The sequence below is a fragment of the Lynx rufus genome, unplaced genomic scaffold, assembly GCF_022079265.1.
Source record: "Lynx rufus isolate CCGP_SWC_20201006 ecotype Redwood Valley unplaced genomic scaffold, mLynRuf1.p SCAF_6, whole genome shotgun sequence".
In the NCBI taxonomy this organism is placed as follows: Eukaryota; Metazoa; Chordata; class Mammalia; order Carnivora; family Felidae; genus Lynx; species Lynx rufus.
In genome coordinates, this window is record NW_025814878.1 from 105,479,688 (window position 1) to 105,503,599 (window position 23,912).

A 23,912-nucleotide genomic window follows, 5' to 3' on the forward strand; every position below is an offset into this window, starting at 1 on the left:
CTAAAAATACACTTACCTGGTTTACTAAAGAGAACCCATTTCTTCTCCACATTCCTGCATGTACTTGGGCACATAAAACAAGACATCTAAGAGGGTGTTCTATCAACATGGGTGGGCTAAGTTCACTCTGTAAAGACAAAAAATAAAACAAAAAAAAATACTCAAAAATCTCAACTCTATGAAGAAGACTGGTTGATAGGGATGGAAACTTTATATAAAACAGTAGTTAAAATTACTCAAAGTACGTTTGTGTGACGGTTAATTTTATGTGTCAACTTGAACAGGCCATGGCACCGTTTTTGATTAACGCCAGTTAATGTTGCTGTGACGGTATTTTGTAGACGTGATTAATTTTTAAATCAGTAGACTCTGAGTGAAGCAGATTACTTTCCATAATGTGGGTGGACCTCATCCAATTAGTTCAAGGCCTTAAGAGAAAACACGGGATGAACAAATTCTGCTTCCAGATTGCCTTTGGTCCTCAGACTACATCAACTCTTCCTTGGGTCCTCAGCCTGCCATGCCAGACTGCCAGGCAGGCATATTTCACACTTGTCAGGCCCATAAGTGCATGAGCCAATTCCTTACAATAAATCCATTTTTTTTTCTGTCTCTTTCTTTCTCCATACTTACATACCCATGTGCACATGCATGTGGATACACTCTTCCACTGGTTCTGTTTTTCTGGAGAACTCTTGTTTAATAAAGTTTGTTTCAAACTGATTGCAAATACATGGAACATAATACATAGGTATTTACTTTTAAATGTTAGTACTACTTACTAGAGGTAGTAGCTCTGGAAATTTATATGCCACTTCACTTTTGCTTAATAATACATGTAAACCTGCATGGAAGAATAAACAAAAAAGTATTTCTACAACTGCAAGTCACTTAGAAAAAAGTCCTAAATATTCACTCAACTTTGTATCTAACTTCTTTTCTCTTTTTCTTTGGGAACTTATCCCATTACAAATTAAGATAGAAAATGAATTGCATCCATAAATGAAGCTTTTTAATTGCTATTCTAATGACCCTCTGGATCAAAGGCACATTTAGAACCACAGTCTTAATTACATGTACTGATATACACGGATGACATTTTATGGAGATAAATGTTAGACATACAAACACACAAAAGCAGTTATAGAACTATTAAAGCAATTTATATATGTTATGCCAACTTGAAGGGTCATGTTTCATTGGGCTATGGAGTCTGTTCCCATTTAAAGTATAGTAGGAGAGATCCTTCTGGCAAGTGAACAGGGAAACTGGTTCTGGGATTCATGGTCTGTGTGGATCCTGATCTCAGAATTAAGTTCCCCAGAACTTCCAGTTTAAGATCAAAGCCTCTTAAGTTCCTGACTGCAAAGGGCTCTTGTATAGCTCCACCTTAGTTAATTCTGTTACTTAAGAATTAATTATCCTGTTTATGTTGTCTAAACAGGGAATGGTTTTTCTAATCTTATCAGTGGATGTTGGCCATGTGGGTCAAGCCTGGCTTAAGGCTTTTGTCACCCGAGAAGACCTACATTTTGAGTCTCATTCTGACACTCTGACACTCAACCTCCATCAGTACACACTCCAAGTTGTTCTTGAACTATTTTGTATGTGTTTGCTTAGCTCTTCAATTAGATTATAAGCATTCAGGCCAAGCTTTATCAACAGTGAGTAGAATGCTCAAAAATGTTCACTGAGAAGGTCTGAGAGTGGTAGACACCTAGGCAGAAATTAGTACATCTGAAGGGTACTATTTTCCTTGTGGGTAACTATCAGCATCAGCCTCCATCATACAACCAGATTTTTAAAGGCAGCAAAGATCAGCAGCTGAGCAGTAAACAGGACCAACGTTCCTGCACTCCAGCTGAATACTCTTCCACAACACCATGCTGTTACCCGCTCATATTGACTATCAACAGGTTCAGGATGCTCAAAGCACTTACAGAAACACAACTGGGCCTGAACAAGTTACAAAAATAAGAGATTTCTTCCCACAATCATAATTTCATACTAAGTGCTTTTTTGTTGTTCCATTTGTTTTTTTGGTTGTTGTTCCATTTGTTGTACTACTAATATCCAGATGGCTAAGTTATCTTAAATCTTCACAACTTCCAGAAGACTATTCTAATGCTAGGCTCTAGCAGGAGGAAGATGGGATAATGGTCAGAACAATGAAAAATTGCCTTCAGAAAACAGGGATTATTAGTCCTGATCCCATGGACATTAAAAGAATAAAGGAATACCAGGAATGGCCCTATGCCCACAAATTTGATAACTTAGATGAAATGTACCAGTTTCTTGAAAAACACAAACTACCAAAACTCATACAAGGAGAAACAGATAACTAGAATTAACTTACATCCATTAAAGAAATGGAATCAGTAGTTAATAACCTTCCAAAAAAGAAAGTATCAGGTTCTTACGTCTTCACTGACGAACTCTACCAAACGTTTAAGGAAGAAATGGTATCAGTTCTCTACAATTTCTTACACACATACACACACGCACCCCACTTTCACGTCATATTAGGTTACTGAGCCATACACTTAAGACAAATTACAAATGCTGCAATGAGTAAAAATAGCTACCTTTAGAACTTCTTTCTACTCTCTCAGTTAAAAATGGAACTAAAGGGAACAACAGTATGTGAGCAGGATAAGATTTCCTACAATTAAAAAAAAAGAATCCCTGCAATCAAGAAATACAGAAGGAAGCTATACTGAAATGAGTCTGCAGAGATGGACGAATGTATATTCAAAGTTTTTGGTTGCTGCAAGGTGGCAGCCTCAAATATTCTACCAAATATAAATGACTTGTAAATCAACCACTCATGATTAAAAAACTATCCCTAAAAAGGTTATCAATAAATAAGCTTGGAGGGAGAGAAAAAAATTTGGGGGTGGTTTCAGTTTACCAGCAATCACTTAAGTGATACAGCAATTTGAATTTAACAACACAGACCTTAAATCTGGGTTGAGTTAAGCAGTAACAACAGGTGATTAAGTGCAGTGAAGAAGTCTGAAGGGGGCGCACCTGAGTGGCTCAGGTTAAGCATCTAACTCTTGACTTTGGCTCATGTCATCATCTCATGGTTTGTGAGTTGAAGCCTTGCATTGGGCTCCGTGCTGACAGTGCAGAGCCTGCTTGGGATTCTCTCTCCCTCTGCCTCTCTGCTCTTCCCTCATGCATGTTCGTTCTCTCTCTCTCTCTCTCTCTCTCTCTCTCTCTCTCTCTCTCTCAAAAAAAAAAAAAAAAAAAAAGTCTGAAGAAGTGCTACGGTATGGTTGTTATAAAGATGGCTTCTGGTGCCAAACCACCTCACAATCCCCACTCTCTTTCTCGCCACATAACATTAAGCAAGTCACCTCTGTGTCTCAGTCTTCCCATCCGTGAAGGAAATTCAATAACAATACCTACCTCACAGGCGGATGATGATTAAGTCAATGCTTAGCAAACTCTCAGTATAATGTGTACTAAGTGCTCAATAAATATTAGTCACAAACAACAATTTAAAAGATGATTTCAGGGTCCTTTGGGGGGGGGAGGGGAGAAATGCTTTACCTGCAAGTAAGCGAGAAACTGGGAGGTGAATGCTAACTTTTTCTTGGGAAACACAGTATCTGATAGTTTCCACTGAATGTCCACAAATGCTTAACGTGATTGGCTGTTCACCATCAGTGAAACCACCATGACACTGCATCAATACAGCAAGGCATTTCTTGTAAGCTTCAATTAACACTTTTTCCTAAAAAAGAGGGTTTTCTGTAAGTTACTCAAAAGGCTGGGTTTCTACAACATTGAATAAGCACCTCAAATTTGACCAAGAGTCAGTACGTAAGTACCTCAAATATCAATATAGGCAACACCAAATTCAATCTTCCCTCCCCCAACTCCCCCTCTTCCAGTGCCCTGTCTCAGTGAATGACATCTCCATACAGCTGTGGAAATCTAGAAGTTATTCCAATACCCTCCTTTCCCTCATTTCCCACTGTCCAATCTATTCCCAAACCGGCAATTTCACCTTCTAAATTTCTCTCAAACCTGGCCACTGATCACCTCCAGTAACTCAAAGGAAAGCCAACCATCTATTAAATCTCTCTACTTTTTCCCTCCTCCATCTATTTTCCACACAGAATAACTTTAAAAAACATGTAAACTGGGTTATGTCACTTTTTCTGCTTGGTAGCCGCTAGTGGCATCTCAATTTGTTAGAATAAAACCCAAATTTCTTTCCAAGGCCCTGCAAAGTCAGGCACCTGTCCACTTTTCTACCTTCAACCTCTGTGCTCCAACCTGAGCCTTCTCACAGCTTCTGGACCAACCATACTCTTTCTTATCACAGAGCATGATGCAGCTGTCTCTCAGTCAGGAATATGTTTTACTCTTTGACCAGTTAACTCTGACACATAGTTCAGATCTCACAGAAGTCTTCTCTTACCTCTCAACTTACACAGGCTCTCATCTAGACTTTATAGCCAAAGGAAAGCAAAATAATTTTAAGACAGAACAAATGTAACAATTGTAAAGCTTTACTTTTGGATAAATTTCTAAACTCTTTTTATATGCTCAAAATCTAGATGGGATTATGGAAAAAATGAAGATAGTAACATAAGAGAAGAGAGAGAGTGGATTATTTCTTCCTCTATTTTCCAATTTTTTTCTGAGGATTCAGAATTTTAACTTTTATGGAATTTATAGGTAAGAGAGGAAAATATGCTGTTTTATGAGTTAAGTATCACTACTATCCTCTCCAGATCTCCTCAGAATTTACTGAGGAATTTGTTTATTTCCCCTCCTCCATTTATCGCCTTACCCCCTACCCCTAGAGGAAACTCACGTCTAAAGCACACCAGTCTTGCATCATTGAAATGACATGTGTTAATTTCATTTGTAGTGTGAAGGCTGCCTCCCACTCTGGTTCCATTTCAATATGCTGTCCTACTTGACGTGTAATTGGGTCCATCCCCTTAAAGGAAGCAAAAAGATTTAAAATGGATTAAAATTTTATTTGTTCTCTTACATGGGCACTTAAGAAATAAGATAGAAGAAATATATATTGATTACAAAAACATACAAAGTAGAAGTTTTAACAAGAATAAGTAGTGTAAGTCCAACTCTAAATTACATATTTATATAACAGTCTCTAAAATATAAATTAAAAATCCCAGTATAAAACAAATTATTTGTGGCAAATTTTTTTATGTTTTAAACAATAAAATGTATATTTCACTGCAACAATCCTTCAAATTATTTTTAACCCTATCATCTACAGACCAAACTATTAGAAGAAATTGGATAGGCTTTTAAAATGTTACTGAATTTATAAATATATTTTACAATATACTGCAACAAAATCTTTATACTTATTCTGAATCTGCAACTAAAATTTCTCAGACACTAAAAGAAAGCAAAACATGGGGTGCCTGAGTGGCTCAGTTGGTTAAGTGTCCAACTTCGGCTCAGTTTTGAGCCCTGCATCGGGCTCTGCGCTGACAGCTCAGAGCCTGGAGCCTGCTTTGGATTCTGTGTCTCCCTCTCTCTCTGCCTCTCCCCTGCTTGAGCTCTGTCTCTCTCTCTCTCTCTCTCTCAAAAATAAATAAACATTAAAAAAAAAGAAAGAAAGAAAAAAAAGCAAAACGAAAACAAAACAAAAGAAAAACAGAAAGTAAAATATTATTTCATACGAATATACATTTTTGAAAGAATCTTAATTAAGAATATAATTTTTTAGGGGCTCCCGGGGGCTCAGCCAGTTAAGTGTCCAACTTTGGCGCAGGTCATGATCTCGCGCTTCATGAGTTGAAGCTCTGTGTCGGGCTCTGTGCTGACAGATCAAACCTGGAGCTTGCTTCAGATTCTGTGTGTCTCTCTCTCTGCCCCTCCCCAACTTGTGCTCTGTCTCTGTCTCTGTCTCTCAAAAATAAATAAAAACATTAAAAAAATTAAAAAAAAGAATATCATTTTTTAGAACCTAGCCTAACTACTCTTGGTGTGTCAGAACTGATTAAATAACAGAAAATAGAGGATACTAAAGTATTTAAAATGACCAAAGTGGGGGCGCCTGGGTGGCTCAAGTCGGTTGAGCGCCCGACTTCAGCTCAGGTCATGATCTCACACTCCATGAGTTCGAGCTCCACATCGGGCTCTGTGCTGACAGCTCAGAGCCTGGAGCCTGCTTCGGATTCTGTGTCTCCCTCTCTCTCTGCCCCTCCCCTGCTCATACTCTGTCTCTGTCTCAAAAATAAATAAAAACATTTAAAAAATAAATAAAATGACCAAAGTAGATATTGTTTCTACAGATATAAGAAAAAACATAGAAGTATTATAATAAACTAAACATCATGAACCACCACCCAACACAGAAACTAGAATGTTTTCCAAAAATGATCAGTCAATTTTGCTATTTCTTGCTTACGAAAGCTGGATAGCTATTAAAAGAATCATAATGGTGCAGCTCAGATATTTTGGGATATCATCTACCTTCTTACAGTTAAAACTGGTTAAATACACCAGTTGGCTTCTGTTTCTAGATTCTGTTCTGTATATGGGGGTGTTTCCAAAGAAGAGAATTAAACATAGGGGAATAAGATCTATACTGTATTATACAAATATCACATCAAGGAGAGAAAAAGAAATATGGAAACATTAAAACTAAAAAATCAAACATTATAGTTTCTTAAATAATTAACTTGACAATGCTTCCACGTAAGCCTAATATTAAAAAGATTGTAATTGTAAAATTGTAAAATATTGTAATTGTAAAATTACAATCCCCAAAGAAAGAATGTTAATGGTAACCAAAAGAATAACCAAATACAAAAAAAAAAAAAAACAACACAGCAGATGCCAGAACTTCTGCTGGGATCTCATTCATTCTACACCGTGCTAAGAGTTTCTAATTACAGAGGAGCTTCTTGGTCCAAATTGTAGTCACCCAAATTATTCTTTTAGAAATGTGTCCCAAATGAAAAGAATATAAAAAGATGTTCAGTTCAATGAACCAAAAAAAAAAAAAAAAAGAAAGAAAAGGAAAGTGTTTCCTTTTATTTTTGAAAAATTTTTTTAGAGATTATTTATTTTGAGAGAGAGAGGCAGAGAGAGAATCCTAAGCAGGCTTCATACCATCAGTGAGGAGCCTGATGTGGGGCTTGAACTCACGAACCATGAGATCATGACCTGAGCCAAAGTCAGACGCTTAATCAACTGAGACACCCAGGTGCCCCCAGTATTTCCCTTTAAAATGTGTCAGTTTATACATACCTGCATACATTTGAGTAATTCCAAAAAGGCATCAAATCCTTCCAGGAACTTCTGCCTCAGATCATCTGACCATTCGGTTGGTTTGCTAATTAACACATACCTGAACAAGATAAAAATAGCAATGAATATATGGGTAAACACTGACATTTTATAAATTGCAAGTGGTTGGATAATTCAACAAAAGCTTACTTGAGATCTAAAATAAGGCTCTGAACTCTCCTAAACTTGAAGGCTTGTAAAGCAGTATATCGTTCAAACTGAAATCTGCCCTGGGCATCTCGATGTCTCAAATGGTCCATAAAAGTCTTAATGATAATGGTCATTAGGTTTTCCTCTGTGATGAGCATCCGAGCCTAGGACGAAGTATATCAGAGTACATGGTAATCAAAACCTATTTACTAGAAATCTAAAAAAAAGTCACCAACATTGGTTAGCTCTTTGAAGTTTAAACCTTTTTCAGTGCAAACATATAATATCATAAATGCATTACTGTGTATTTCTAAATAACAATTACTTACTCCAATTGCCATGTGTATGAAGCAACAATTATATCACGGAGAAAGATGCCAGAATGTTAGGAGACATATCCATGGCTCATTATTCAAAGACAACTCGGGGTGAGGGGGTCTGAACCAGGCTGCAAATTTTCCTTAACTGAGACATTTAGATACCTATAATGGTATGGTATAATTATTCTAGGATCCAGAGGTTCATATCACAGATTCTGTAGAACTCAGTATGAAACTATATTTCTTCTTAATCTCCTTTTTAAAATTTATTTTTGTTCTTGTTTCTATGTATATACATATCTATGTATTTTTGAATAAATACATTTAAATGATACACACACACACACACACACACACACACACACACACACACACACAGATAAAAGTCTCCTAGTTCCCAAGGTCCCCCTTGCAAAGGCAGTCTCTGTTAGTTTTCCTGCATATTCTTCTAGAGATGGTGCATGTGTATATACTACATACATATATGCATATACACACACATATATACATTTATACTATACGGGTTAGATGTTACTAAGTAGATAGAAGTATGCACATATTTAATTACATCTATCTCTCCCCCTCAAAAGATAGCATATTATAAACACTGTTCCGCACTTGTTTTTTCACTTCATATATTTTAGAGATTGTCCCATATCAGTTCATATAAATTCCCTCATTCTTTGTTTTGCCTAGTTTTTTAATGTTTATTTTTGAGAGAGACAGAGAGACAGCAAGCAGGGGAGGGACATAAAGAGAGGGAGACACAGAATCTGAAGCAGGCTCCAGGCTCTGAGCTGTCAGCACAGAGCCAACGTGGGGCTGAAACTCACGGACCGTGAGATCATGACCTGAGCCGAAGCTGGAGGCTTAACTGACCTGAGCCACCCAGGCGATCCCCCCTCATTCCTTATATCTATCATTAGGTATTCTTTTCTATCATACTTTAGTTAGCCAGGCAGGCCCTTATCAGTGAGACATGAGACATTAGGGCTTTTTCTAGTCCTATGCTATTTATTACAAAAGATGTTGCAACAAATATCAACTGTGTACCACTGCAAGGATGTATGAATAGTATAATTTCTTAGAAGTGGATTACTGGGTTAAAGTGTATGTACATTATAAATTTTGACTGATACCAACAAATTGTTTCCACAAAGAAGCTCACCAATTTATATGTCCATCTACAGTGTGTACATTTCCTCTCATGCCTTCAATAACACAACTTCAAACATTAAAAAAAAATTTTATTTTCTTAAAAAAATATTTTTGAGAGACACAGAGTGTGAGTGGGGGAGGGGCAGAGAGAGAGGGAGACACAGATCCAAAGCAGGCTCCAGGCTCTGAGCTGTCAGCAGAGAGCCCAATGTGGGGCTCGAACTCATGGAGTGTGAGATCATGACCTGAGCTGAAGTCGGACACTTAACTGACTGAGCCACCCAGGTGCCCCAGTAAGTAGTTTTAAATAAAAATAAAGGCAGACGGAGAGAGAGAATCCCAAGCAGACTTCGCGATGTCCATGTAGAGCTGGATGAGGGGCTCGAACTCCTGAACTGTGAGATCATGACCTAAACTGAGATCGAGTCAGATGCTTCACCGACTGAACCACCCAGGTGCCCCCAGAAGATCTAGTATTATTTGAATACCTCATTATTACTCTTCCACAATGGATCATACTTTTCTAGACTAACTAGGTTCAAGTTATTATTGGTGCTGGGGGACTATATAACTAGGTCTCTCATTAAGCATTTAACAATGTAGAAAGTTGCACCAAAAAGTAGGACAAAAAAGTACAGAAGACAGAAGTCTAAGAATATAGTAAAGTTGTGTTCTTAATGTAAAGGTTAAGTTCTGAGGTCATCAGATAAAGAGAAAATCTATAAAGTTAAATATTCCTTTGAAAAACTCAAAAGTCATCATCACGTTGCCAAGAGTTAGGGTCTAAGAACCTCAAAAGTCAACAGGATTAACTTCTGTTCAGTTTCCTACACAGTAAAGACAAAAGTCCAGCTTGAAAAAGAGAAGGTACTGATAGGTTAAGATAAAAGGATATTCTTTGTTGGTTTTTTGTTTGCTCTATTAGGGGATTTGGGAAAACTTAAATTTCACTGACTTACAAAAACTCTGTAGAGCTTGCTGGTAAGACTTATAACCAAAAATTGATGGAAGTTTGGTAGAGACAATTTAATATTCATGGAGTGTGAATCTCACCAACAAAGGCATTTATTTAGCATTTTCAGTTTCAGATGAATGTTAAAAAGAGTTTATCCAGCGCATAATTTTGGATTGGATTCTAACTGTCGTGGGTGCCAAATTAAAAAAAATCAATTAAGGCAGCTAGCCCATTAGTACTGTCCCATTAAAATAGGGGAGTTATGGGGCACCTGGGTGGCTCAGTTGGTTAAGTGTCCGACTTTGAATCAGGTCATGATCTTGTGGTTCATGAGTTTGAACCCCGTGTTGGCTCTGTGCTGACAGCTCGGAGCCTGGAGTCTGCTTTGGATTCTGTGTCTCCCTCTCTCTCTCTCTCTGTGCCTCCCCTGCTTGTGCTGTCTCTCGCTGTCTCTCAAAAATAAATAAACGTTAAAAGAAAAATTTAAAAAATGAAACAAAATGGGAGTTATTCAGGCATTGCTATTTCTAAAAAGAAAACTTAAGAAAGCATATTTTCCAAGGTTCCAACAGAAAAGAAGGACAAAAAAGTTGGTGCTTGGCTTTATCACCTCATGCCTAGATTGTTGCTAACCTTTCAAGGTAATCTTTAACATTAAAAATCTAACATTATTATACAGTTCCAGTACTTCTTACCACTCACCCTAAAACACTGCTTGATTTTTATATGCCTACAATTCACTTTGCTTTAAAATATATTACTGCTACTTACCTTAACTACAGTTTTATTCATTTTATGTAATTTATATTCAATTTTGTGTTGTAAGGCTCATTACATATCTAACAGCATATTCAAAATGGGCCAACATTCCCCCTAAGACTCTGAAAAACTTTACTGAATAATAATGGCCTGTGCACACACTTTTAATTAAACTAAATATGACAGAGCATACAGGGGTAATGCTGACTATAAATCAGGGTACATTTGATCAAAACAAGTTAGAACAAGTAAGATAGTCTTGTCACTTGAATTAGTACTGGCTCTTGACCAAACTATTTAAAAATGAAGGCTGAATTTTCAGTTAACCCAAAAGACCAATAAATGGGATTCTATCACTCATATGAAACATTTCACTAATATCTAGGGCAAGTGGTTTTTTTTTTTTTTAATTTTTTTTTCAACGTTTTTTATTTATTTTTGGGACAGAGAGAGACAGAGCATGAACGGGGGAGGGGCAGAGAGAGAGGGAGACACAGAATCGGAAACAGGCTCCAGGCTCTGAGCCATCAGCCCAGAGCCTGACGCGGGGCTCAAACTCACGGACCACGAGATTGTGACCTGGCTGAAGTCAGACGCTTAACCGACTGCACCACCCAGGCGCCCCTGTCAAGTGGTTTTTAAGCAGAGATATGCATATGAATCACTAATGGTGCTTTTTCAAGAAACTATTACATGCATTCTTCCTGTCATGATGGGATAAGCTTGAGGCGGACCAACACTTCCACCAAGAACAACCAGAAAAGATCAACTAGAAACAAAAAGTCTGAAATCATTAGAGACCCCCTGAGGCCACAAGGGTTCAAGGGGATAAAACCTTCGAGAAGGGGAGCGGCACAGGGAGGTGAGCCAACATCCTGCAGCTGCTTTTCCCTCAGCATCTCCCTCTTCTGGGAGTGTGGCAAAATGGGACTGAAGATCCCAGGAAAGAGTCTGCCAGAGCTGCTAGTAATGGGGAGAAGACCCTGAGATTTTAGCTGTCCCATGGTGTGAGGTGCCCAGGATTCTAGCAAGAACACAAGGGTGGGAATGGAGTCCAACTTTCTTCCAGTTTTCCCCTTAAGACATTTGCAAAATTCTGAAGCTGTGCAGGACAGAAGTCTAAGAGCAGAAAGTCTAGAAGGGCAAAGGAGTGATGTGGCAGCCTCAGCAAGCTGAGGAAACAAAACTTGAGTTCAGGAGCCTACAGAGGGGAGGAACTCTAGTGAGCACTCCAGGCTCTAAAGTGGGAGCCCTCCCAGGGCAACGTTGCGGGATGAGGATGGACCAGAAGACAGAGTCTTGCCAAAACAACCTGGAGTCACGGCAATCCCGCAGTGGACTGATTGCCTCACTCTATCTGCCTCACAGTAAGGGGACTATTCTTGGGAGGAAGATATTACACAGAGTCTTAAGATTTTCTAATGAAAACCATCCTGTCGGAAGGCAATGAGAAAGAGAATGGGGCAGAAACCATATGTGAATGACTACAAAATTTCCCAAACCGAGAAAGCCACCGGCCTAGAGATACAGTATCTACAAACTCCAATATCTATAAAGAAAACCAAACCTACATAAATCATAGCAAGACTGCTGAAACCTAAGACAAAATGCCAATAAAAAGTTATTAAGCATTCCAAATGACTAAAAAAACCAAAAGGGGTAAAATATTACAAAAAAATTAAATCGGAATAGAATACAAATGATCTAGATAATGACATTATAAGACCATGACACAGCTAAGATTTACATGTTCAGAAAATTGAGGAAAAAATGGAGGATTTTATCAGAAAATTGGAATCTTAAAAAAAAAAAAAGAGTGGATTTTTGCTTCAGGAATCAGGCAAGAGAGAGTAGATGTACTTTTCTCTAGTCCTCCCACTAAGTACACCATGTCCAAAATTCTGGACATCATATGCAAAAGACCACCACAAGATTCAGAATGGTGGCCAGAAGAAGGCAGACTGGCTAGGGACCTCAGAGACCCCAAGAAAAGACACAGCAGAGAGATCTAAGAAGCTGGCAACCTGAAAATGCCAATGGGCACAGGCTTTTTTAAAAAGCCCCAATAAAAGCCTGCTCTGTCAGCCACAGGAAAGAAGTAACTCAGCAGGACAGAAAACTTTCCGACAATAACCCCTCCACTCTAGCCAACCACTACGGAAAAAACTGTAGCTCTATCCCCATCTACACCAGCAAAGGCTGAATGGTGAAGTCCAGACTTCCACTCTTCAGGGGCTGAAATATGGTACCTGCTTGCAATATCAGGGGTGCACGTCCTAACTTCAAGGGCAGTGCTACTGAAAGCTACTCCGTGGACCAGTGGCCTGCCAACTGCTTGCTGCCAGTTGTGACAAGAAGGCAAATCAACTACTTGTAACAGTTTAATTTAGCTGACATTTGTTTCTCACAGCAGGAGTTTTGCTGAGAGCAACAGTATGTTGGTTCACATTCTGGTCCAAACCTTTTATCCTGTCATTACTGACACTTTGAGTAAAACTGCTGTTGAGTCATCCTTAAGAGAATACTAAGTGAATGTACAACTAACAAGTTAATAGGGGGGAAAAGAAATAACAATTATTTAATCTAAAAGAAGGTAAGAGAGAAGGGAAAAACACAAAACAGGTGGGTTCAAACAGGAAAAAAAAAAACATAAGATGGCAAATACAAAGCCAAATATACCAGTAATTACATTAAATGGGCAGTAACCTGCTTATATCATTAGGAGTGTCGGGTTGGATAAACAACAAATCCGAAATACATGCTTTTAAAAAATGATACAAGTTTAATTTAGGGGCACACAAAACTTAAAAATGTAACAATGGAGAAGACATACAATACAAACACTAACCAAAAAAAAAAAAAAAAAAAAAAAGGAGTTGTTGCTATAATATTAGATAAATTACTCCAAGGAAACAAAATTTGAAAGTATTGGAGTGCCTGGGTGGCTCAGTTGGTTAAGCGTCTGACTTCACCTCAGGTCATGATCTCATGGTTTGTGAGTTCAAGCCCCATGTCGGGCTCTGTGCTGAGAGCTCAGAGCCTGGAGCCTGCTTCAGATTCTGTGTCTCCCTCTCTCTCTCTCTCTGCCCCTCCACTGCTCACACTCTGTCTCTCTCTCTCTCTCAAAAATAAATAAACATTCAAAAAAACCAAAACAAAAAACAAAAAGAGAAAGACAAATCCAACAATCACTGTGGGAGACTTATATAGCCCATCTTATAGATGCTTCAATAGTTGACGGAACAAACAGACAGAAAATTAGTATGTATATAAAAGATTTACAAAAAGAAAAAAACAAAACAAAAAAAGATTTACACAATGAAAATGAACACACTTCACCTAAGTGACATATAGAAACACTGTACCCAATGATAAAGGAGAATATACATTATTTTCAAGTCCACATTGGACATTTACCAAAAATGAAAAAATTCTGGGCCACAAAGCTACACTCAACAGAGGACTGAAATCAGATCATGTTCTCTGATCACAGTGAAATTAAGCTAGAATTCATAACAAAATAATTAGAAAATGCCCAAGTGTTTTAAAATTTAGCAATATATTTCTAAGACATTTAATCACGAAGAAAAAATGGGTCAAGAAAGAGATCACTAAGGAACTCAGTGAAGTTTTTGAACTGTATAATAAAAATAGGACATAACAAAACTATGAAATACAGCTTACATTGTGCTTAGAAACTTAAGCCTTATATCAGCAAAGAAAGGCTGAAAGTCAATGACTTAAACATCTATCTCAAGAAATTACAGAAAGAATGGCAGTCTACCATGTGGTGAATAAAAGCAGGAATCTTTCTCATTCCTAATCTCAGGGGGAAAGCTTTTAATACCATTAAGTACAATGTTTGCTTTAGGTTTCTGTTTTTTGTTTTGTTCTTAGGTACTCTATTAAAAGTTTTCTCTCATTCCTACTTTGCTATGGGGTATTTTTGTTTTAAATTATGAATGAGTGTTGAATTTTTATGAATTCCGGGAAAGCATTTGATACAATTTTTTTCTTTTCATGTTAATAAGGTAAGTAATGCCAGCTGATTCCTCCCCCAAATGCTATACTGCTCTTGCATTAAGGAAAAAGACCAAATGGGGTTGTGATGTATTATCCTTTTTCTATAATGCTTGATTTGATTTATGCAACCTCATATGTGAGAGAGATTAGACGGTAATTTCCTTCTTTTTAAATTTTTTTTTAATTTTTGAGAGAGAGAGAGAGAGCGAGCAGGGGAGGGGCAGAGAGAGAGGGAGACACAGAATCTGAAGCAGGCTCCAGGCTCGAGCCCAAGTGGGGCTCAAACTCATGAACCAGAACCGTGAGATCATGACCTGAGCTGAAGTCAGATGCTCAACCGACTGAGCCAGTCAGGTGCCCCAGTAATTTTCTTTTCTTGTAATGAATGCCTTGTTGAGTTTTGGTATCAAGATTACAGAAAACTCAATTAAACTGGCCAGTATATTCTCCTTCTCTGTTTTCTGGAAAAATTTATGTAAGACCAGTGTTATTTCTTTCTCAAACGTTTGGAAGAATTCTCCAGTGTAGCCATTTGGGCCCGGAGACTTCTTTGTGAGAAAATTTTTATTATAATTAAAGATTCTGTTTCTTGTTTCTCTTTTAATAACCTGTGGATTTTCTTAGGAATCTGTTCATTTCATCCAAATTTCCAAATATATTGATTTAAGTTGGTCCCAATATTGCCTTCTTTTCTCCTTAATATCTGTAAAAATCTGTTTTTTTTTTAAATCGGTGATTTTTTTATAGTCCTTTTTTTTTTTTTAATTTTTTTTTTCAACGTTTTTATTTTATTTTTGGGACAGAGAGAGACAGAGCATGAACGGGGGAGGGGCAGAGAGAGAGGGAGACACAGAATCGGAAACAGGCTCCAGGCTCCGAGCCATCAGCCCAGAGCCTGACGCGGGGCTCGAACTCACGGACCGCGAGATCGTGACCTGGCTGAAGTCGGACGCTTAACCGACTGCGCCACCCAGGCGCCCCTATAGTCCTTTTTAAAATTAAATTTTTCGGGGTGCCTGGGTGGCTCAATCGGTTAAGCGTCTGACTTCAGCTCAGGTCACGATCTCTCAGTCTGTGAGTTCGAGCCCCGTGTCGGGCTCTGGGCTGATGGCTCAGAGCCTGGATCCTGCTTCCGATTCTGGGTCTCCCTCTCTCTCTGCCCCTCCCCCGTTCATGCTCTGTCTCTCTCTGTCCCAAAAATAAATAAACGTAAAAAAAAAAATAAAAAAATAAAATTAAATTTTTCTATTTTTCCTATTAGACTTTCTAGAAATCTATTCCTTTTCTTTGGTCTTTTTTTTTTTTAATGTTTATTTTTGAGACAGAGAGAGAGGAACGGGGGAGGGTTAGAGAGAGGGAGACACAGAATCCGAAGCAGGCTCCAGACTCTGAGCTGTCAGCACAGAGCCCAACGTAGAGCTCGAACTCATGGACCGTGAGATCATGACCTGAGCTGAAGTCGGATGCTCAAGCAACTGAGCCACTCAGGCGCCCTTCTTTGGTCTTTTCAAAGAACCAACTTTTTTGGTTGTATTGATTTTTCTCATGTATATTTGTTTTGTTTTATTAATTTCTGCTCTTTATTATTTGCCTTCTTCTACTTTCTTCAGGCAAAAGACCTAAGCTCTTGCAATGGCCTTACCCACTGCATCTTCACCCCTATCCCTAAACTCAGTGAGGTCACTGACCATTCATTTATCTAGCAACTCTGGCCTGTCTGGGGTTCCTTCTTCCAAAATGCCAAGTGCACATTCATCTCAGATGAATTCATCTTCCACCAGTTAGTCACACGACTCATCTCCCACTTCCTTCAGTTTCCTGTTCAAAAACCACTTCTCTGAGCGGCCTTCTGATATGTATAAAATATGAGCACCCCCCCCCCCCCCCGCCACTGTCACTCTCGATCCCCTTAACCTGCTTTTCTACTTCATAGCACTTACCAACGCTTGATTTATAAACAGTATGCAAATGTTTTTATATCTGTTTCTTCTCAGCCTATAAATTCCGTGGTAACAGGGACTTTTGTCTGCTTTGTTTACTGCAATGCTTACCTCCAGGGCCCAAAACAGTACCTACTCAATAAAGGTGCTAAATAAATGAGCTCTGAGTAAATGAACACATACACTATTTTTTTCTAGTGTTTCTAACTAAAGGAATCACACAAGAAGTAAAAATTAAAAGTTGAAATATTAGAAGGAACAAAAATTACTTGTAGATTATTAGAAATCCCAAAGAATCAGCACAAACTGTTAGAAGAAATGTTAATAAGAGGGCCAGATACAAGATGAATCTACAAATATCAGTACTTTTTCTACATACAAGCCATAGCCAAATTAAAAATGTGTATGACCTAACAAGAGAACTATAAAGCTTGTACTAAGAGCATAAAATAAAACCTCACACATGAGGACAAATTATGTTCCTGGATGAAGATATTTAATATTGCAAAGATATCAGCTCTTCGCAAAGAATCTATAAATACAATACCTTTCCAATCAAAATCCTAATGTGTCTTTCATTTTTCGGGGGGGGGAGGGAAGAATTGACAAACTGATTTTAGTTCATCTTTAATACTAAAGGATTTAGCTCTAGAAGATATCAAAATAGAATATTAAGCTAAAATTATTAAAACTGGGTTCTGACATGGAAATAGACAAAAAGATCAATGGAGGAAACATCTGGATACACATGGGATTATCTCAGGGGCTTCTCAAACATCCCTGACTAAAATGAAAGCATCACTCTTTCTCTTCATAAATCCTACTCATTCTCCAACCCCCCCTGTGCAAGTGGCACAACACTTACTGGGCTGCAGGTTACAAACCTGGGAATCATCTTTATACTTTCCCTTGAATCTAACAACCAATCACCAACTGACCCCTCAAACCCAAGTCTGGCTGGTCCTATGGATTTTACTACCTAAATCTCTCTCACCACTCATATCTGCTGCCACGATCCCAGCTCAAGTTGCCACCAACTCTGGTCTGGATCATTGCATCAGGTTCTAATGAGGTTCCGCACACTTGCTTTTGCCCCCCTGTCAATTTGTTCTCCAAATTACAAACAGCATGATCTTTTAAAAAATCACAAACGTGATGATGTAAATGTTACCATTTAAAACTCTTCACTGCCTTCCCATAGTCTTCAAATAAAAACCAAAATCTTTAATTTGGCCTATAATATCTCATTAGTGGTTAAACAGACTTCAGATAGCTTCAACTGTACTAAATGAACATAAAGGTAATTTGGGGGGAAAAATGCTCATTAAAGACAAATGAACAAAAAAACTGGAAAAGGTACCTCATTAGTAAAATAACCACACCGTACTCTTAATTCTATACAATCTGGCACCCACCACCTTCATTTCTGGTCACATTTTATTCCGTGTTCAAGAATCTTCAACTGTGCTGGCTTTCCTTCTGTTTCCTGTATAGGAACTTTCCTACCTCACCAGACTTTCTCAAGTGCTGGTCCCTTTAAATGAACTTTCCTTCATGACTCCACATAAAGGTGCCTTACCTATGGAATCTGTCTCTGAACTTTGGGAAAAGGTCAGATCTATTATTCTCTCTCAAAACAACCAAATTATGTTTTTAAATTTTATTTATTTTTTAATGTTTATTTTTATTTTTTGAGAGAGAGTGAGTGGGGGAGGGGCAAGGAAAGAGGGGGACAGGATCCAAAGCGGGTTCTGCACTGACAGCAGTGAGCCTGACACAGGGCTTGAACTCGTGAACTGTGAGCTCACGATTTGAGCCACACAGGCACCCCAAAACAACCAAATTCTTGAGTTTTCATTATAATTTTAATTAATGAATTCTGTGAGTCTTTCCCATTATTTTAAGTTCCATGAGGCCAAGGACAGCATCAGTTTTTGTTCACTACGGTGTTCCCAAAGCCTAGAACTGTGCCTGATAAATCATGGATGCTCAATACATTTTTGTTAAATTAATGAAATATGAATTTTAATTTCTGTATAGCACTAAAACATAGTGATGCCTTCCTGAGCAACTAGTGAAACTTAGTACAAGACCACCCACAGTCATTGTAATTCAGTTGCCTTAGCTATCCTTTCCCTTACGGGGATGGGGGAGGGAGCTTCTCAAAATATGAGTTTGTATACAATATGCTGTTTCTAATGGATGCATGTGTTAAACCACTCAGTTTAATTTTTAACTCATCAGTTCAAAACCTCAGGGAAGTAGTATGAGAAAGTAGAGAGATTAAGCTTAAATGATTTCTTCCCTTTAGATTACATACTGAAGGATATGTTCTAGAATGGTTGAAGGTGCCTAACGTCCTATCATCCACTAATAAAATATTATTCTATTCAGGAATATACAGATCTTCATTCTCTATTATTTTAAGGCTTTACTTCTGTCAATGGAAAACAAGAAAGTTCTTCTTAATCTTTTCGTACTTACAAGTGAAGGAACCGTGAATATCTGAACCGAGAGGTCTGCGATTGAAAACTCTCTGTCGTGGTCATCTGTCACATAATCACTCTGCAAACGCTCATAGTTCTATTAAGAAGGCAAAAAAAGGCAAGGAGTGCCAGCTATCAGTTACAAAGAAAAGGCAAGCACTACTCACCAGAGTAGGTGCAGTGAAGAACTGGACAGACAGAGCAGTCACGGACACTGCTCGCTCGTGATCATCCTCCATAAAATCTCTCTGCAACTGCTGGTAATTCTAAACAACAAGGGGGAGATTCACCTCTAATCCACATTGACCAAATGTTTAAGGATTATAATGAAAAGTCAGTGCTGGAGGAATCAATTAAGATAACACTGCTATGAGAATGATAACTGAAATGACTTCTACCAATTAAATTTTGTATAAATACCGGTTCACTATACAATCTTCTCACGCATGATGGCAATTTATGAGCTTAAATAGGAGCAATAGCTTCTAAAATGCTGGGATGTTATTGTATATACTGGCAGGGCTAAACCACAGCAGTGTTACATGGTCTCTGATGAAACCAGACTTTTCTTTCTTATGGATGTATATCAGAATCACCTGATGGCTCTTTCAAAGGACACATGCTTAGACACCATTCTTGGTGAATCTGCTTTTCAGCAAGTTTAAGAATGATACACAAATATAAATATATATATATATATATATATATATATTTTGAAAGAGCTCCCCAAATGATCCTCATATGCTTCCTTAAGAATTCCTAATTCAGGTGAAAACAAAAAAACAAGCACATACTATGGAAAGGGAGAACATACTTCAACAATATCAACAACCAAGAGTTGACGATTCTTCTTCTTTTTTTTTAAGTTTTATTTATTTTAAGTAATCTCCACACCCAACATAGGGCTCCAGCACATGACCCTGAGATAGTCACATGCTCTTCTGATTGAGCCAGCCAGGAACTCCAAGAATTCATGATTCTTAAAATCACATCCATATATCCATGCCATTTCAGCTAAGATGATCTTTTCCTTATACAAATCTCAATGAGAATAGTACCATAATTCACCACGGCATAAGTTTAAATTCTTCATTTATCATTTTAGATCATACACATTTCACAGTTGGATATTTGTATTATCGCGGCAGGTGATGAACAAGAAAAGTCTTACAGCTAGAATTTTACTCTATTGATAAAAGATAAAAAGATCACTTACAAAGTTTCTTAGGGTTTAAAATCAACAAGTAACATATTATTATTAGTTGCTAATATTACAAAGCCTGGATATAATCACAGGTTATATTTACTCCATATATAACCTATTTTGTTAAATTTCAAAACTGAGAAACTACTTACCTTTGCAAATCGAACAGCAAACAGTTTCTTATATTTCAAATCCATAAGTAGACTGCTCATGAACAACTGATGATACACACTCCTAGCACCTTTTACGAAAAGAGCAGATGTAAAATAAGGATATATCAAACAAACCAAAAATTACATTTCCAAAGTATTTATTTATTTATTTATTTATTTATTTTTTCCTTTCTTTCAACGTTTTTATTTATTTTTGGGACAGAGAGAGACAGAGCATGAACGGGCGAGGGGCAGAGAGAGAGGGAGACACAGAATCGGAAACAGGCTCCAGGCTCTGAGCCATCAGCCCAGAGCCCGACGCGGGGCTCGAACTCCCGGACCGCGAGATCGTGACCTGGCTGAAGTCGGACGCTTAACCGACTGCGCCACCCAGGCGCCCCAATTTCCAAAGTATTTATGTGAACAATTGTATTTTAAGTCTCAAGGGCAAAACTGTACATGTTATTCAGTATAAAATATTTGCAATCTACTTTTTTTTTTTAATGTTTATTTATTAATGGGGGGGGACAGAGCAGAGAGAGACAGACAGAGAGAGAGAGAATCCCAAGCAGGCTCTGTGCTATCAGTACAGTGCCCGGCACAGGGCTTTATCTCATGAACCATGAGATCATGACCTGAGCTGAAATCCAGAGTTAGATGCTCAACTGACTGAGCCACCCAGGCACCCTGCAATCTGCTTCTCAAAAAATTGGTTTTTCTAAAAATGGTTTTCTAACAAAATATAAAGGTTATTTACTTTAGGTCTTGGACTCCAAAATCTGTTTTTGTTTCTTCCAGAGAACAAGACTACATGTACTTATTCTAAAAACTGTTAAGTATATTTATTAAATACCTTCCCAAATGAAAAAAAAAACCAGTTTCCCAATTACCTATTTAAGGTTCCCCTATACCTTGAAAGTAGTTAAAAGATTACCTTTCCACAATTTGGAATCATTAAGCATCAATCTATCCACCAGAGAAGAGTTTTCACCATCTGGCCCTTCTTGTAAACCGACTTGACATAAAATTCGGCGAAGCCCATCTAAAACAGGAAGAAAAGTAGTCATGAAATAGTAACTTTAAGTATTAAAATAAAATGACATTTTAATAGAAATGTTCTAACGAATCTATAGAATTTTACATGTTTACTAAAGGTCAAATTTATTCAGAAAAGGTAAATATATTAACTATTTTATTAACATTTTCACAAAAAGGAGGAAAATTCTAAATCCTGCATTATATACCAATTCTTATTCGAGAATACCAAAATATAAGTCTATCAGAAAGTCAACGATCTCTTATGTTGTAAAAAATTTAAATACTGTTCTTTAAGGACCTATGCTAATTAAACCAGATTATAGCAAAACTGTTACATCCCATGATAACTGAAGGTAGGTGTAATATAGAATAGTGCTACCATTAAAAAAAAATGCATAGCCTCTGTACTGTATCTCAGTCCATTTATTAGTGTTCTGCAAAATGCTTCCATTCATTAAACAAACGTTCCCTGTGTACCTATGTGTACCTACTATGAAGAGGTCCTGGAAGAGAAATTGCTACATCTTCTAAATGCTGAACTTAAAAAAAAAAAAAAAAAAAAAAAAAAGTTCTTCAAATATGAACATAAGCATTAACAAAACTTCAATAACCTTTTTGTTTCATACTTTATAATTAAAATTACTGTTTTTAGTCTTCTAGAAGCATGCAAAATAATCAGGTAAAAATGGAGTAATTTTAAAATTTAGTTCTAAAAGTCACTGAATAGAAATTTTTTACAAGGCTAAAGAGAAACACTTACATAAATATTAAATAAAAGATAAAGTCTTTAAATTATTTCAGGTAAATATCTCAAAAAATTTCTTGATAGAAAATTGCTTCCATGATACTACTATTCATTACTACTGTAGCACAGAATTTGGCACACAGGTATCCAATAGAAAACACCAAAACTCAAATATACGAGGATAACAAAAATAACTGGAGAGACATTTATTTAAAAGGCAAGCAAACATGGTCTCCTAAATTTCCACACCTCAATATTTTCAACTGTCAGTTCACAATGTGGCAATGTTCTTTTAAGATAAATATTTTAGAAATTCTCTTTATAATAAACCTCAGAAGGTCATTTATCCAAACCACCTCTCTTGCCTGAAAAACAGTATGACAAACAGCTTAGATGTATTCCTGTTTTTCTCTTTTGTGTTATATTTTATATGCCAAACTTGTACTTTTGGCATTAGACATGAGAGTTCTTTGTTCTGTTACCACCACGTTAGAAAGATGATTTAATTTGTGGACTGTGGAAAGACAAAGACAGTAAATACAAATCAGTGACTTCAATTTGCAAGTGTTCAGAGCTGCAAATTATTAGTAACCAAAATCTGGAGGAGTCAAAACAAAAATTTCAACATTAGTGTTGTATCCTCTAAACTGGTAATCATTTAGGTTTTATTTACACTTGTATTCTCCAGCTTGCTCAGTGGAACAGAGTTCCACAGAATGTTGTTTAAAAAAAAAAGTTCTTGTATCAAGTCTGTGAGATTTAGATTTCATTAGCATACTAATGTCATTTACCACTGTTTAATCCAATATTTCCTGCATTTATTTGAGGACAGAATCCTTTGTATGCATATAAAAAATCCTGTGGATCAAAATATGGGAAATGTGGGTTTTTCTGTGCATAAAGATATTCTGAGATGGTATTTTAAAATGTGAAATTAAAGCAAGAAATTATTTCACTTGATTTTTTTTTCCAAAATAGTTTTTTTGAACCTACCTGAATATCCAATAATACTTCCCAGCCAAGACAAAAGTTTCAAACCAAAATTCTGATGTGCCACAATAGACGAATGCATAACTTGAACTTTGAGTGGCTTTGTCTGTCTACTGGTATTTCTCTTAAAAAGAAATGGTAGAATGAAAAAACAAACTTAAAAAGGCTATCTTATAGAAAAAAGCTAATATTTTTATTTAATGTAACTACACTCTCATCATTATAGAATTTTTCATGTATGTGTGTAAGAAAAATACCACTTGGCTTGCCTTACTCAGATCCTAATTTTCTAGAAAGAATCTAAGGATTCTTACAACAAAGTAAGAAGTTACAGCTTATGAGTAACCTGAATCTTTGGTCCTATATTTGAAAATCTGCCCCACCAATTAGAATTTATTTAAAAGCTTACATTTGTTTTAGGTCTTTAATTTCTTAAATGCAATTACACGTTTATTTAAATAATTTGCTTTGCTGCACAGAAGTGATGTTATTGATACTTCAAAAAAAAAATACTACAATTTCCAATGTAACTGTTTCTCAGTGTGCAGTTCAGAAGTGTTAAGTACACTCACACTGTAGAGTAACCAATCCCCAGAACTCTCTTCATCTTGCAAAACCCAAACTCTACACCTATCAAACTCTAGAGGTATCATATAAAAAGAATCATGCAATATTTATCTTTTTGTGACTGGCTTA

General features: G+C 37.1%; 1 protein-coding gene across 8 annotated transcripts in view; it reads right to left on the reverse strand.

Moving 5' to 3' along the window:
- The window catches only part of UBR2 (ubiquitin protein ligase E3 component n-recognin 2), a 126,138-nt gene that overhangs the window by 46,232 nt on the left and 55,994 nt on the right, over positions 1–23,912 (reverse strand). For 6 of the 8 annotated variants that reach the window (XM_047101345.1, XM_047101343.1, XM_047101346.1 and 3 more), the window contains exons 8-17: positions 23,220–23,340; positions 21,378–21,485; positions 20,444–20,532; positions 19,086–19,184; positions 7,447–7,610; positions 7,258–7,357; positions 4,835–4,963; positions 3,559–3,742; positions 783–844; positions 17–127 (exon numbers count right to left, since the gene is read on the reverse strand). In XM_047101345.1, the coding sequence (XP_046957301.1) occupies positions 17–127; positions 783–844; positions 3,559–3,742; positions 4,835–4,963; positions 7,258–7,357; positions 7,447–7,610; positions 19,086–19,184; positions 20,444–20,532; positions 21,378–21,485; positions 23,220–23,340 (1,167 nt within the window). Of the gene's footprint in view, positions 1–16; positions 128–782; positions 845–3,558; positions 3,743–4,834; positions 4,964–7,257; positions 7,358–7,446; positions 7,611–7,785; positions 7,929–19,085; positions 19,185–19,254; positions 19,354–20,443; positions 20,533–21,377; positions 21,486–23,219; positions 23,341–23,912 lie in introns of those variants that run through there. The other 2 variants (XM_047101344.1, XM_047101350.1) reach the window with 2 other exon arrangements.